Below are 15,589 nucleotides of genomic sequence, written 5' to 3'. Positions count from 1 at the left end.
GTCATAAACAGGAAAGTCAATGTCACTTTCTCAGCCCTATTAGAAAAAGTGGGGTAAGGGGTAATAAGCCACTGTCCAAATGAATTTGAGACATTTTATTTTCAGTTTTAAAAAGAGAAAACTTGGCCATCTAATCTGGTAATTATCTATTCCATGCTGACCTGATCTGTGGAATTAAAAAACTGAATGCTTCCCAGTTAGCTGCAGAGCCCACTGCTGCCTGCCCAGTGCTGTTGAGGGAGTCAGCTGGGTTAATCACTGATGCTTTGTCACAGCAACAGGTGCTTTATTCTCCCCCGTGTTCTTGCATGTTGTAACAGGAGACATGAGAGGCAGCTCTTCATTTACTGAGGATCTATTCCTGGGAAGCAGCAATGCTCACGTTCTTGTTTGTTGTCAAATGGACCTGGCGGGGGGACAGACTTGTGTGTGACCTTCATGTTGTGAAAACAACCAGAGAGATACAGCTGGTTCAAGCCAGGGAATTTGTTTTATGACTTTAATTTGTTTTTTTTTTTCCACCAAGTCTCCAAACTGGCTCTTAAGATCTTTGCTGTTCCTTTCTTGTATTCATCTGGACTGTGCCAAAATGATCTCAGGTACTCACTTGTGTGTAATGAGGGCTTTTCATCTGAGCCTCCACAGATGACAATGAACTCTCAAATTACTGAGTGTGGTTTGGAAAACACTCTTGCCCTTGTTTTTATGGTTGTGCTGGTGGTGAACAACGCCCTAATCAAGTACACAGGGTGCAAAATTAATTTATGTGCTTCCACAGGCAGCAGTAAAAGAAGTTGTTCTTGCTTTGCTTTAACTTGTTTGTTGTGAGAATAAAAGAAAAGGACCACCTTGTGTTGGAGGGCTGTGAGGGGGGGACAGGGTTTTATTCCTCTTGTTCTTGGGCTTTTGAATGTGTTCACAATTACAGGGGCGTTAGCTTAATGAGGAGACAGAATTGACTTTGAGGATCCATATGAAGGGTGGGCAAGGCAGAAGCTTTCAAAAAGGAAAATTAAAAAAAAAAAAAAAAAAGGAAAAAAAAATTCCAGGGCTTTGAGGCTGACTTATAGACATTTGGGGAGTTTGCTAAATGATTACTGAAGATGGAGGAATTTCTCTGGAGCTCCTGTTTAACAGAGATTCCCCAGAGGGAGAGTTTGGGTTTCATTTCTAAAGCATTTGCTTTTGTAAAATTAACTCCCAACCAAGCCTTACCCTGTGGATAAACAGAAAACTCACTGTTGCACCCCACTGGTTTACTCTCTGGTTAATATTGCTTTGCAGGAATCCAGTAGTTCCTGATTAGGTTCTTTTCCCTAGAAATAAATAAATAAAACAGAGAAATAAATAAATAGACTATTTATTTATAAATAAATAAAATAAAATGATGAAAATAAATCTTAAATGTGACAGTTCAATATTTGTTTTCTCCTTGTGTTGTTTAAATAATCCAAACATTAAGGAAGTATCTGGACAAGGTGGAGCTGTAGATTACATCAAATAGAAAAATAAATAAATATTGGGAAAAGAAGGTGGCATATTGAGCATTAAGCAGGATAATCAAAAGGGGGAGTGGGAGATTGGGTCTGGGAGGGGAAAGCAGGAGGGAGAGTGATGGGGAGAGATCCATCATGGTCTGGTTTGGCTCGTTGGACTCCAAACTGGTCAATGAGAGCCTTGGGAAACAAGAAGCCCCGAGGGCGCTGTGTCGTTGTGCTCAGCCAGGCTTTGGGAGTGCTTCCCCAAACTCCTCATTTCAGTTGTCTTTGCAGCTTTACCTGAAGCTCCCTCCAGCTGAGTTCTGTGAAATGGGGAGTGAGAGGAGGAGAGAGGGCTGGAGTTTTCATTTCATATTGCTCTCAAGCAGCTGTTTGCACATTGCTCAGAAAATTAGTCTGTCACCGTATCTTATTTACGAGCCATTCCTCACTCCAGCACTGTCTGTTCCCCTCGGCTGAATTTTCTTTTTAAAAGAACTAATAAAATGGCTTTTAGCTGCTTCAGAAAGCCAACCTTCTGTCCTGGTAATCCTGTTAAAGGCAATGAGAGTTGAGGGGCCTTGAGGAAACTCCATGGCTTCTGTCGCTTCAGCTGCTTCTCATGTTTTGGGGCCAGAGGTAGAAAGACAAGTAAATTCTGATGGAATTTCCCTTGGATCCTTTGAATGTTATAGGAAAACAATGCCTTCCCTGACCAAAGAGGTTTTTGCTTTGAAACTTGCAAAACAAACGGAGGAAGGAGAAAAAGAGCTTTTCCATGGCCAGTGACTGCAATTTCCCAGCAAATGGGGTCCATTTTCAAGGCACACTAATTCTGCCTCCAATAACAGGTACTGAAGAGAGCTGGGCATTAAAAGAATAAATTGGTGTTGTTTCCACAGTTGGACTGTTGCTGTGTCTGGATTTAAGTCTCCTGGCAAGAGGGTTAAGTGACATTGGCTGAAGCCACAATAATTAACCTTTTGCCAGGGCTCTCATAGCAGACCTGCATCTCCTTCTCCCATCACAGCAGGTAACTCTCACTTAGGATGGATTCACCTCTGTTATTTTTTTTTCTGTCCTGTGTATAGGGAATAAATTTCAAGCCATCTAACTCTGGAACTTGTGTTCTGGCCGGATATTGAGCTCTGTGTGTGTCCCTGCAATGGAGAGACATCTTCTCCCACACTGGGATCTCCAGAGTCCCTTTGGACCATGACTGTTCTGAATAAATTATTCCTGGCTGACAGGAAATTCTTCAGCCCCATCCCTGCCATGAGTGAAATCTGTTACCTCACCAGTGGTGGGGTAATCCAGGTGTGCCCAGTGCCACAGGGCCCATTTCCTCAAGAGAAGGTTGCTTTGAGTTCACAGGACTATTTTTGTTTGTAGTCTTTTTCATGTTAATTTTATCTTCAATCTTTCCAGACCCTCCATGGGTCCATCTCACCCTCACTATTTGGAGCAAGGATGTCTTCCTACCTTTCTGCCAGCCCAGTCACTGCTGTGTGGCATTTCCAACATGAATCTGAGCAGCATCTTCCAAGGAATATCCCAGCTTCCAAACACAAGCCTGGCTGCTTCCTGGCACAGGGAGAGCTCTGTGGCTTGGCATACCACTTGTGCCATGCTGAAGGACAGAAATGGGAATGAATTTTCACAGTTGGCAGTTGGGGATGTTCCCAAGTGATTTGAAAACTCAGACTGTGGCATGGGAGGCTCTGTCAGCCTGCATCCTTCACATGGCTTTCCTCTGTTCATGTCTTCATCCCTTAGATTTGTGTGGTGTGATGGGATGGGGGATTCAGGGACAGGGCAGCCACAGTTTTTCTGTGCCAGCACCCTCCCAGGGAAGAATTTCTCCCTGGTATCCCAAGATGATGCACTTGCATTATTGTGGAGTTAATTCTTATCCTTCTTTGTGAGAAGAAATAACCCATTTTTCCTTCAGAACTGATGATATTGTGGCTGTGTCTATGCTGTGGGCTCAGTTTTTTAGTTGCCTGTTACTTACATCTCTGGGTTGATTAACATTAAAAAAAAAAACAACTTGGAATGATTTGGATTCATTTTCTGAAATGGTGGAATAGTAATGAAAGGAAAATATCTGCAACATTAAGTTTAATGGGTTTTTACCCCTATATTTACTGCAGCTGGGGCTCAGCCATCTGTATTCTATGGATAGCTGTCTCTGCTTCAGGACTCTGTTAATCTGGGATTGAGTCACTTACAGGATACTGGGGCCTTTGCCCATCTATTTTTCTTAATTTTGGGATAAATGGAACAGAAGCAACCATAGGATGTTTAACTCCAAATGACTGATTTTTTTTCTTTCCCAGCTGAGTTCGTGATCCTTCTTCCCACACTAGAGTTGCTTGGGGAGTTATTAAGCCTTGGAAGCCATGAACTCCTTTGTGCATGAGTTCCCACCAAAAGACAAGATATTCTAGTGTTTTCTAGCCAGAAATTTTACTTCCTCTAAGTAACATCACCAAAAAATCTCCCTTTTTTGGCAAAGAAATTCCCAGCTCCATGAGGAGGGAGCAATGGGTACTCTCCAAAAGTGTGTTAAGACTTTGGTTTTCTTAAAATGCAGTTCTTCTGCTAGACACCAGAAGGCAAGATGCACTAAGAGGTGTCTCCAAGTGTGGAATGTTGAGTTTTTGGGAAAGAGAAAATCCCAAATGAGCACAAAGCCAAGAAATGTGGGCTTTCTTATAGGCAAGCTTTTAATGTCTTTGCTTCTGCTGAGAGTACAAGGCTGTAAAGAGCAATTGAGTGCTGCAAATTGGTCCATTGAATAATTGAAAATAGTTTAAAATGGCATAATTGGCTTAAAGATGCCTAATCAACCCATCTCATCCCTCAGAGCTTCCCAAGGGCTTTACCCTGCTGGATCCAAGTGGATTTTTTCCATGTGGTCAGGGCTGCTGCTTGTTATTTGTTTGCTGGTGGAGGACACTTACCTCTCTAATGTTCCTGTGTTTGACTTCTGCTTTACTTGCTCTTCTTCTGTCCCCATATATTTGATTAGAACAAATGAATGAAGAAAAATGTTAATTGCTCTTTGTGCTAAATCCTGGGTTAGTTGAAAAAGCAATGGAGAGCAACTCTTGGCATGGAGAGCTCATGGAATTATGGATCTAAAGGATCCTTTCAGCCTTTCCATATATCTATGTCTAGGTCTATATATATGGATCATTCCACATGTCTGTAAGCCAGGAGTTTGCTGATAGTGGTGTGGGCTTCAGTACCACATTTTCACTCATGTTGGCCTAATGGAAGGGATTGGAAATAGGTGATTTCTAAGGTTCCTTCCAACCCAAACCATCCCATGCTTCTATGTTCATGATTTGGAGGATCCTCCTGAACATCTAAAGGTAGAAATAAAACTAAAGAAGAAATTGCAGTTGCCCTGATCAGTTTCTGTCTCATTGCCCAAGGGAAATCAGTTGCAATGAAACAGTCTCTATTTTTAATAATATCGAAAATTATGGCAAGGAGACAGCTCACACAATCAGAGAGAGCTGGGAATGCATCAGAGCACCTGGGGAAAATCCAGAGGTGGTTTTCCCTTATCAAGACAGGCATCAGGCCATATGAAAACCAAACAGTCCTTTAAATGGTTTTGGAAACCACTGCAGGAGGAATATTGGGTTTGTTTGGAGGCATCTTAATTAGGGAGGCAGTGGGGAAATTTAGAGATGCTGCAGTTGGGAATGGTAAAATTTGGGGGGGCAAAATAAAAGAGGGAGGGAAAGCTGGGCAATCTGGTGTCTGCTGCTTTTTTGATCTATAGGTTTGAGGGATGTAAGTGCAGGAAGAGGAAGAGAAATGGAAGTTGTACAAGCTGAGGTAATGGGCAAGGCGGGTGCAGTGGGATTGGCTGCTGTCAGGGCAACTCTTCCTACATAAATCCTGGCCAGAAGCATCACAGCCAAGGGGAGAGGCAGAAATCATCTGACCCAGGCCCCATAAATCCAGTCCTGGACATCAGGGGTGTACATCTCTAATGAGCATTCCTTCCTGAGCAGCAGTGGGATGAGCTAATTGTCTTGGGTGCCCTCCGGTTCCTCTGGCTCAGGGTCACATTGTTTGGATTGAAGTGTCATCACAGGTAATTGGAGCTGGATATGTAGATCAAAGGAAGAAACCAGGCATGCCATTTATTAGCTAAAGGAGTGAAGTAATTGAATTTGCCAATTTAAAGCCACTCTTCCCTGTCTTCAGAAAATACTGACCCTGCAGATTTTTGATGCTGAACTGCTCATTTAAATTTTGGAGGTGTTGTTCTCCTCTGGGGCTTTGATAAACTGCTTATGGTAATGTGTGTTTAAAGATGGAAAAGGAGAGAAATGGCCTTGTGAGGGAGAAGTGCATATTCTACTCTGTTCACCGTGTGTCTGCACAAATGGGATGGGCTATTATATATTTCCTTAAAAAAGGGGAAAAAACCTCAACATGTAACAGTTTTTCACAAGGAGTAACAAATTTCCCAATTTTTAAATAAACATTGTTATACTCTGGTAGAGAAAATGGGGTAAGAAATATTTGTTGACTACTCTTTTTCTAGAACCTTGTAACTAGATGAGAGTTTCTTCTGTTCCTCCCCTTCCTCGTAGAGGAAACACCATTTCCAGAGTGCCAGATTTTGGGCCTAATAAAAAATTGCCTCCAGGCTTTCATGAAGTACTTGCAATTAAAGTGAATAAAATTGCATGTGTTCTTGAAATATTAAGGGGGTAGTTGGAAGCTTGTTGCTCTTCAGGAAAATGGGGAATTAATCACTGGAGATGCTGGATAGATACAGAGGAGTCTTAATCCCTTAAATTCAATGTATCATTGGAGAGATTATGAAAGTGGTGCTGGGGACTGGCTGTCCCCAGGTCAATTAACACTGAGTTAATGAGGGACAGGGAGTGAAGATCTCCCCCTCCTAGCAGGCAGGAGGGAGGAGCTGTGTGGAGGCACAGCAGGGATGTGGGTGGAAGTGGGGGATGACCCAGCACGTGGTGTGGTCACAGGAGATGCTGCTCCTGCACGTGGTATCTGGAATTCCAAGCTCGAGTAATTGGCAGGGGGAAATTGGAAGTGCAGGGATGATAACAGCGGGACCACGTGTGCTGTGTATATCAAGCAGGTAGTGACAAGCTGGCCCTGCCATCAGCCCAAATGCCCTCATTTATCTATTTTGGGCACAAAGTGTTTGGGAAAAGAGGTCTCATTAACCTGTCTGCTGCATCTTTTCCTCATAAAGTGATAGTCTTTATTACAGTAAGGAGAAAACACGATGTGAAGGTTTTGAACTGGAGCTGTAACAAACATCCAAAATCCAGTTAATTGCATATTCATTTCCTTTTGTCTGAGTGATTCCTCTTTGTCTCCCCTCTCCCACCCCTGTTTGGGAAGTGCCTTCCCACAGAAGGGTGGATGCAAAAACTCATTATACCCTGAGCATCCACTGGAAATATTAAAAGTTGATTGCACAGATGAGATTAAAGAGGGCTGAACCTCACCAGTGATCTACATTAGATTTGGGAAATGAAAAAAGGAGCTAAGTTTTAACTGATCTCTTAAGATGACAGCCTTAGCATTAGTTATAAGCTAGAGGATTCCCTAGAAATCCCAGCAAACACCACAAATCCTGTAGGAGGTGTGTATTTGAAAGTAGCAGAGCATGATAATTCCTCATATATTAACTTAATTTGGAAAAAATTTTGGCGCTGTGTTGTAGCTTCAAACAGTGATGGGTTACAGAGCCCAAAATGGAAATGTACTGGAATTCTGTGGTGGGATGTAGGGAAAAGAGCGTGGCTGGCTGGGAAGTGTTGCTTTTGCAGTTCTGACTAAATAAACCATGACGGCACAGACTAAATGCAATGATAAATAACGTACGGTGGCGTCTCAGCTCGTGAGCTCCAGCCCACACCTCATCTCAGTATCATGACTGGGCTGGGACAGGGTGGTCAGGATTTGTTGAAATTTGTACAGGGAGGCAAGAGCTGAGAACTGTCCAGATTCCAGATATGCTCCTCACCCATGGGAAGCACAGAGAGTGCAGTGCCGGAGGAACATCCTCTGGCCAAACTGGTGTTCAACTGCATGGAACAGACTGGAGTTCTTGCTGCAGCATCATTTTCTGTTAATTGTCATTAGAAATACCAGATGGCATCTTGCTTTCCAGCTTTTTCCATCTGTAAATAGAATAAATGTTCCAGAAATATCTCCTCCTTACAACTCCTTGTCAAGATCTTTGGTAAAAAGAGAACCATGAAGCTTATAGTTAGAGGTTCCTTAGAGCTGCATTTCCTCACTAAAATTGAAAGAATTTGGCAAAATTGCTTTCAGATAAAGTAATTCAGAACTTGTGCTCTATTTTTATTGAGCTTTTTTATCTTTGTTAACTGTTTTTTATGTTTTGTTGGGTTTTTCATGTAGCTCCCCAGAGGAATTTTGAAATCGCCTTTAAGATGTTTGATCTGAACGGTGACGGCGAGGTGGACATGGAAGAGTTTGAGCAGGCAAGTTGAACAATCAGTGCTGTGGCATCTTAGCCATGAGCACAGCATTCCTCTATGTTTTATTTTGGTGCTTAGAGAAAATTTTTCATTCAACCAGGACAGCCAGCAGTACAGATTCAGAATTTGAGATTTCCTATGACTTTGTCACCAACATTCAAGGCCAGCTGCATGGGCCTTGGAGCATCCTGGTCTAGTGGAAGGTGTCCCTGCCTGTGGCAAGGGGTGGAACTGGATGATCTTTAAGGTCCTTACAGAAAGTCAGTTTTAAGAAAGAACTTTTTTTCACTCTACTGATAAAATGGGATTTTGATCCTACTGCCTTCACAGCTTCTACTGTATTCCTTAATTTTGTCTTCAGAGAATAGCCAAAGTAAGTCTGCTTCAGAGGAGAATTTATCCACTTATTCCAGTGTAATCCAAAAACACGTTATTGAGAACATATTTTCATTAGTCCTCTACTTCTTACAAGGCTTCATCAACAGGATCTTTGCTGCAGGTTTTTTAATGAGTTTAGCCTTCGTGTCTGATACTGGTGAGCTCTTCCTGTAAGCTGTGATTTATGGCTGTGTCCAAGTGAGAATAGATTGAAGGCTTGAGCTGTCAGTGGGGAAAAGATTTGCCCTCCCCCAGCAGAAGAGCGTGATTTTTCTTGCCTATTTCTAGCCTTAAGATATTGGGAACTTACATACACCCTGAAATGACATCCTGAATCACCAGTGTGTGCTATTCATAACAGGAAACTTAAATGCATTTACAAAGTGCTACCGAAGAACAAAGCAGCCCTGGAGAATCCAGGGACAGATTCCTACTCATGAGTTGGCTCAATGAGTAATTAACTGCAGAAGAGTCTCTACAAGGTCATGCTTGGGGCACTTGCTATAAATGGGAAGAACTAGTGGCAAAGGAGGTCAGTTGAATTACCTTCCCTTTCTAATCTTTTGCTGTCATCCTCCTTAAATTATTACCTGTGTGTATGATGTCATCATCATGAGCTTGCTCCAGAGCCATAGAATATATCTGGGTAAGATGCACACTTTGGACACTGAGGAGACTGGAGTGTGTTGATCTGCAGTCTGATATCACTTCACTTGACAGCTTGAAATGTAGACCTGGGGTTTTGTTCATGTTCCCTCCTTCCCCCAAGTAAAAATCTCTGTTCTTCCTTCTGTCTGCACAGTGCATGCTATTAGCACTCCACTGCAGCTATGTGATCATATTGAACAGTCCAAAAGGTGATTTATGGTAGTTGTAATGTTCTAAAATGAAATCAATTATGGAGGTAGATGAATTTAAGAAAAGCAGAGAACAATTAACCTCCTACTAAAAATGCAGTGACGCCAAGGTACTAACACAGATGTCACGTTTGCTTTTTTATTAGAGTCACATAAAATGAAAAGGGAACATTTCTACCGGACGAATGTTTCCTAATCACTATGAAGATGAGGACACAAAATTGAATTAAATTATTTCAAATCATCTAGTAAGCCAGGGGAAGTTATATATGCATTAAGTCACATAAATATCCTTAGGAAGGGGAAGGTATTTTTGTTAAGCTGGTTACATGTGTCACTGCCTGTATAGAAAGGAATAAAGTTCCTGGTTAGCATCAGAATATTTGGGTGAAGGCTGAGAGTAAGAGGATGAAGGAGCTATTCTGGAAAGTGAGAAGATATCTGTGAAGATACTGATTTGCTGCAAGAACAAACACAGCTCCAGTGGGAGGCACATATATCTTATTATGCAAACATAAAACATTACAAACAATTGTTTATATGATAAATCCTCTTTTTCACTCCTTATGGAAATGCCTTGGGAAGAGCATGCAGGAGGCAGAGTTTGCAGCTCTGTCCTGTTAATCTTACCTAGCAGGAGCAGCTGGAACTGGCCCTCTCAGGGGATTATGCAGCAGTTGAAAAGAGCAACATCATTTTGGGAAGAATGGGTGCAAAAAGAGGGGGAAGAAAAGGACCATCAGGGAAGCATCATTCTATCCCTGCTGGCTGTGAGCATGTGGGAATGAACTTCCTGCTCCTCCCTCACACCTTCTCTTTGGAGGCAGCCAACAGCAGGTCCTCTTATCACTGCTGTTTGTAAACCTCATCAGGAAAGAAAATTACTGCAGACATTTAGTTAATATGTGACTAAGCTTTAACTTCTTAATAAAATCCCATTTCATTTCTTCAGGCCTTGCTGAAGGATTTCAGATATTTTATGCAGTCGCAGCACGTGGTTAGTTCTTAGTCCTGAATAATGTGGTGCCTGCATCAGTATTGCTTCAATTCTTCATCCTTTGGCATGTAAATTGTTGGTATACTCCTCTGTTTTTAAAGAAAAGCTGGCTAAAAAGTAGAAAACTTGCAGGCAGTGTTACTGGTGATTTCTCTTTAAGTATTTTAATTTTTTTCTTCCTCCTCATCTGGTACAAAAGATGAAACATGATAAACACTTAGGCTGAAATATGAACAAATCATGGAGCACCTCAGAGCTCCATGTCCTTGCACAATTTATGAGCTGTGGGTGAGGGCAGCTCCTTGCAGTGGTGCCTGCCTTTCTGGGCATTGAAAGGATTACCCAAAACAGAGACTAGTTATATCATTTTGGCTCTAGCGCCCACAGGTGGATTTTCAACCTGTGTAACACTTTGTTACAGATGGGAGAGGAAAAGACAGCCTAGGATTCCATATAAATAACACCCAGGAAAAGCTGCTCTGTGGAGCAGTCTGCAGTGTGGCAAACACTCATGTAGAAACAGGGGCAGTTTTCCAAGCTGGCCTTAAATTGCCTTGCTTCAGACAGTTTATAAATATTTGTCTCCAAACTGTGCTGCATGCAGAGCTCACAGTTAACAGTGAAGCACAAAGCTAACTAAGGAGTTGCTATTTACAGTGCAAAAATCAGAGAATTCCTGAACGGTTTGGGTTGGAAAGCACCTTAAAGATTATTTCATTCCAACCCCCCTGCCATGGGCAGGTGCACCTTCTTCTATCCCAGGTTGCTCCAGGTTCTATCCAGCTTGTCCTTGAACACTTCCAGGAATGGGCAGCCACAGCTTCTCTGTGCAACCTCTGCCATGGCCTCACCACCCACACAGAGAATTTCCTCTTAATATGTAGTCTAAAGCTCATTTCTTTCAGTGTAAAGCCACTATCCTTGTTAATAGTCTCTCTCCATGTTTCTTGCAGCTCCCTTCAGGCACTGGGAGGCCACAATTAGGTCACCCCACATCCTTCCTCACATCAGAGTAACCCCGAAAGCCTCAAAACTTCTTTTCTGTATTTTTTTCCCTCTTGATTTTCTCTTCAGCTTGATTTTCCTTGTGGAAGAACAGCCAGTAGTCTCTGGTTGGGATGCAGCGTTTACAACAAGGTGAACGCAGGAGCAGCAGCACAGCATTTTCCTCCAGAGCATCCCCTTTGGGGCTGCTCCAGCACTCACTCTCTCATTAGGAAAAAGTTGAACACACTGAATACCACAATAATGAGGTTCTGGCATCCTTGTTACAGCTGGAGCTCTTGGCAGCTGCTTTTCTTCCTCCCTTCCAATTTTTGTCTGCCGGGGGAAGAGGCTGATGGCAAAGGAGCAGTGTTTGCTGGAGCTTTGGGAAGTCTGGGTTGTCAGGTGGCTTTTTTCCCCCTCCTTTTTCAAACTTCTTGTCTTTAATATGAATCCTTTTGCTGCCTTGTTGGAAGACATCAATTAGTACACAGAGAATAAGCCTGCCTTCTCACAATTCAGCAATAATCACTTAGATCACCTTGGTAGTTTAGTGAGCTATTTGAGGGTTTCACTACTCCCAAACCAAATGCAGTCATGTCCATGAGATACTTGAGGAGAATATGGCTGCATTAGGCTTGGCTGCCCCCTTAAATTTGCACAGAACCCTTAAAATAACACACTCTTGGATTTTCAGGCTGTCACATCCTTCAAGGTCAGCCTTTGTGGGGTAGGGTAGTTCTTTTGAAGAGCGTTTTGTGCTGGGTGGCACAGCCCCCAGGGATGGAGGAACTTCCAGCTGTCACAGAGAACAACAGGCAGCAAGGAGAGGCCCTTGGGTTGAGAACCCCAGGATTTGTGCATGAGTGGGAAGAAATGTGCTGTTTGCTGACTGGGCTTGGTGTAAGCTCACAAGGATGGGCAGTAAAGGAGTGGAAGCTCTAAAACATGTGAAGAGTTTTTTCTTCCCCACAATCCCTGGATGTGTTTAAAAACAGACTGGATGTGGCACAGGGTACCATGTGTTGAGGTGTTGGAGCTGGGTTAGACTCAATGATCTTGAAGGTCTCTTCCAACCTCATCCTTCTGTGAATTCTGTGATTGCTGCAGCTTCCCCACCTCCTGGGATTTTGCTGAGAAGAAGATGCTCTGCTGACCAGGGGTGGGATCAGCAGTAGAATGATTATCTGCAAACTGGCTGAATTGTTTCCTAAAACTCATTTTAAGCACTTGATTCTTTTCTTTCTTTAAAATGGACTGAAAAAAACCAAAACCTAGGTTGGCCAGAGAAGTTGAGGACTCCTCATTCTTAGAGGTGTTCAAGGCCAGGCTGGACAGAGCTTGGAGCAAGCTGGTCTAGTGGAAAGTGGTCCTGCCCACAGAAAGGTTTTGGAACTAGATGGTCTTTAAGGTCACTTCCAGCCTGAATCATTCTGTGATTCTCTTAAGTTCAGCCAAATCTTTGAATTTTTGTATCTCCAGAGATTTGTTTGAAGAGGAAAAGAAAGGAGGATGCCACTTTGCTGGTATGGTGTTGATTGTGCCATCCTCCCTGTGATTTTTAGGTGCAGAGCATCATCCGTTCCCAAACCAGCATGGGCATGCGCCACCGGGACCGCTCCACCACCGGCAACACCCTCAAAACCGGCTTCAACTCGGCGCTCACCACCTACTTCTTCGGGGCTGACCTGAAGGGAAAGCTCACCATCTCCCACTTCCTGGACTTCCAGCGCAAGCTGCAGCACGACATCCTGAAGCTTGAGGTTTGGGGTGCTTTTTTTTGTGCAGGGGAGGGCAGTGCAGCATGGACTGTGCTGCAGGGTGGGGCTTCTGGAGGAGGAGCAAGAGCTTGGAAAGGGTACAGAGGGAATTTGCATAGCTGCGACTTGCAGAGCCAAGCTGTTAAATTCCTGGTGAGCATTTTAGTTGACTGTGGCACTCCCCAAGGAACGTCTCCAGCATTTGTTGGTGGCTGCTGTTGTGGAGTTGGAGCAGCAGCTCTCACATCCTGGGTGTGTGTCCCTCTAAAAGCCTGCCTGTTACCTTGGCGCTGCTGCTGGAGGTGATTAAAGGGAAAACCAACAGAGGTTCTGAGTTACCTGTTGCTACCTTGCTGAGGAAGGTTGGTCTCACTCCTAATCAGTGAGCTGGGCCCTAAAGGACCAAGATTTATAACATTCCCAAAACTCTTAATCTTTGCTTTTCTCCCCACCTTTTCTGTTTGCTTCATGATTTTGAATGTTTCTGATGGCAAAGTGTTCAAGGCTTGTTTGAATCCTCCTAAATAGGTGGTCTCTATTATGTGACCTCCGTTGTTCACTCTTGGATGTTTTATAAGAAGTGTTGCCCATCTCTTCTGAATTTAGTCTCCTTTTTAATTTGCATTACCCTGAGTTTTAACAGCAGCTCTCAGCCTCTTGCTCCTAGTCACATAATCTGAATTTTAGCATCACCCTTCATAATTTGGTTCTTTTGTATAAAATCAGTAGAAGGACAGCAACAGGGGACTTACTGGTCTGTCTCAGCTCCCAGGTAGAGCTGACTCAAGATGGAAATGGTGCCCATCGCTGCAATCAGGCTCCAAGGTTCAACCTGGCTTGAGCAAAGCCAGGCTTTTATTTGCATTGGAAACCAGGATTTGTGCTCAAGAAGATGTCCCCCATCCTAGCAGGACAACAGTATTCAGAGCTCTGTCACTTCAGGCTGGTGTATCATTGCTCACATGCTCAGGTTGTGTGATCAGCATTTTATTAAGTTCTTATCAAGTCATTTATTGTAATTTGAACTGAATTTATTTCCTTTTTAATTTGGAATTTACAAATCAAAGTAAGAAACTGACCCAAGGACTGATTATTTATTTTTGTGAAGGCTATTGCCTGGTTGACTGCCTCCATTTCCTGGCCATTGAAGCAGGTGGTGTGGCCCTTCCTTTGCAGGGGGAATAGTCTGCTTGAAGACAATGTTCTTTGTGAACTGGGTCAGTTTCTCAGTGCCTCTGCAAATTGAAATGAATAAAATACTTTCTAAGGTGAAGAAAAATCAGGTGTAACATGAATGTAAAGGCAAGAGAAGCAGAGATTATTCTATGCCCTGGTTTTCTACTGTTCACTCCAGGGGTGGGCACTGAAGTATTTCTGACCTGTGCTTCTTCCACGAGTTCCCACTTCCCTCTTTAAGAAAAAATGGGGTTTTTCTTTTCAGTTTCATGATACTTGTTCTTCAATTTCTGCTGTGACAATTTAGGTTTTGATTTCAGTCAATTGTGAATCTTCCTGGCTAATAGTAGTTGCTTTTCTAATAGGTTATTTATAACTGGGGACAATAAAAGATATTTATGTCTGGGTAAGTTATCAAATATGAAGGGATCATTACTGCTTCCCTGCCTGCAGCCTTGAGCACAGCACCAGGCTGATACTCATTTCCACTGAAACATTGGTGGTTCTGTTCTGCCAAACTTAACTTTTCCTTTAGTTCCTGCTACTAAAGCCCTGATTTTCCTGTTCATAGCTCTCATTGATTTAGGCAAATCAGGCCTATTTCTGTCCCCAGCATTATGCAACATGACTTCTCTTCAGCTTTTATCTCTTTTGACTTGATCTCAAACCTTTTTTCCTTGCTTCACATTTGATGTGTTTGTTCACACTTAAGGAGCTTTCACATGAGTGTCTGGTGGGTTTGTGTTGTTCCTTTCCCAGGGAATGCTCTAATGACCTCAGCCTCTTAAAAATCACAGTAATTCAGAGATGAAATATCTCTTGAGTTGAGAGAAGGGTTTATCCTGACCCATGTATATCAGGAAAATGTGAGAGGTGGTGCTCAGCTGAACTCTTCTTCCCTCATTTACTCATCTTTTGCTGGCTCAGTAAAACTGGAGCAGGGTCTGAAGCTGGGATGTTGATTTGGAACCCAGTTTTTGTTTATATTCAGAGCTCTGGGGAAGTCCTTGGGGAAATGCAGGTCTGAAGAATCTCGTGGGGCTGGCGCAGCCCTTGAGTGACCCAGAGCCTCTGTTCTCCAGCTGGGATCTGCCTTTGTCTCTTCTGAAAGAAACCTACCTTAAGAAAGACTTTTTTTTTTAAAGCCTTTTCAGCTCAGGATCCAGACATTTCTGCAGTTCATACACTTGAGCTGTTTTCTGCTGACTGAAAGTGGAACAATAGTTTCTGACTGTCTGAACCCACTTTATCTCTCCTCTTACTGATTTTGGTTCATTTTTTTTAAATCAAAATATCCGTGCATATGTCTTGCTAAGATTCAGCAGAGGCTCTCACAGAGGAATTAACTCAGACAAAGCCCTGAACATTTCAATGTTTCTTATGGCTGAAGTGCTGACAGCAGGTTTAAGTAACCATGGCCTGGTGTTTTCTTCTTCTCTTC

At 42.9% G+C, this 15,589-nt stretch overlaps 1 protein-coding gene across 13 annotated transcripts in view; it reads left to right on the top strand.

Annotated features, from left to right (window-relative positions):
* The window catches only part of MICU1 (mitochondrial calcium uptake 1), an 88,621-nt gene that overhangs the window by 46,829 nt on the left and 26,203 nt on the right, over nucleotides 1-15,589 (top strand). For all 13 annotated transcript variants that reach the window (XM_077784795.2, XM_085583883.1, XM_077784797.2 and 10 more), the window contains 2 exons: nucleotides 7,917-7,999; nucleotides 12,778-12,975. In XM_077784795.2, coding sequence (XP_077640921.2) covers nucleotides 7,917-7,999; nucleotides 12,778-12,975 — 281 coding nt within the window. The remainder of the gene's footprint in view (nucleotides 1-7,916; nucleotides 8,000-12,777; nucleotides 12,976-15,589) is intronic.

Source organism: Lonchura striata, chromosome 6, assembly GCF_050655825.1.
Source record: "Lonchura striata isolate lonStrDom1 chromosome 6, ASM5065582v1, whole genome shotgun sequence".
In the NCBI taxonomy this organism is placed as follows: Eukaryota; Metazoa; Chordata; class Aves; order Passeriformes; family Estrildidae; genus Lonchura; species Lonchura striata.
The sequence above is the reverse complement of the archived record's forward strand: the minus strand, read 5'-3'. Positions and strand labels throughout refer to the sequence as shown.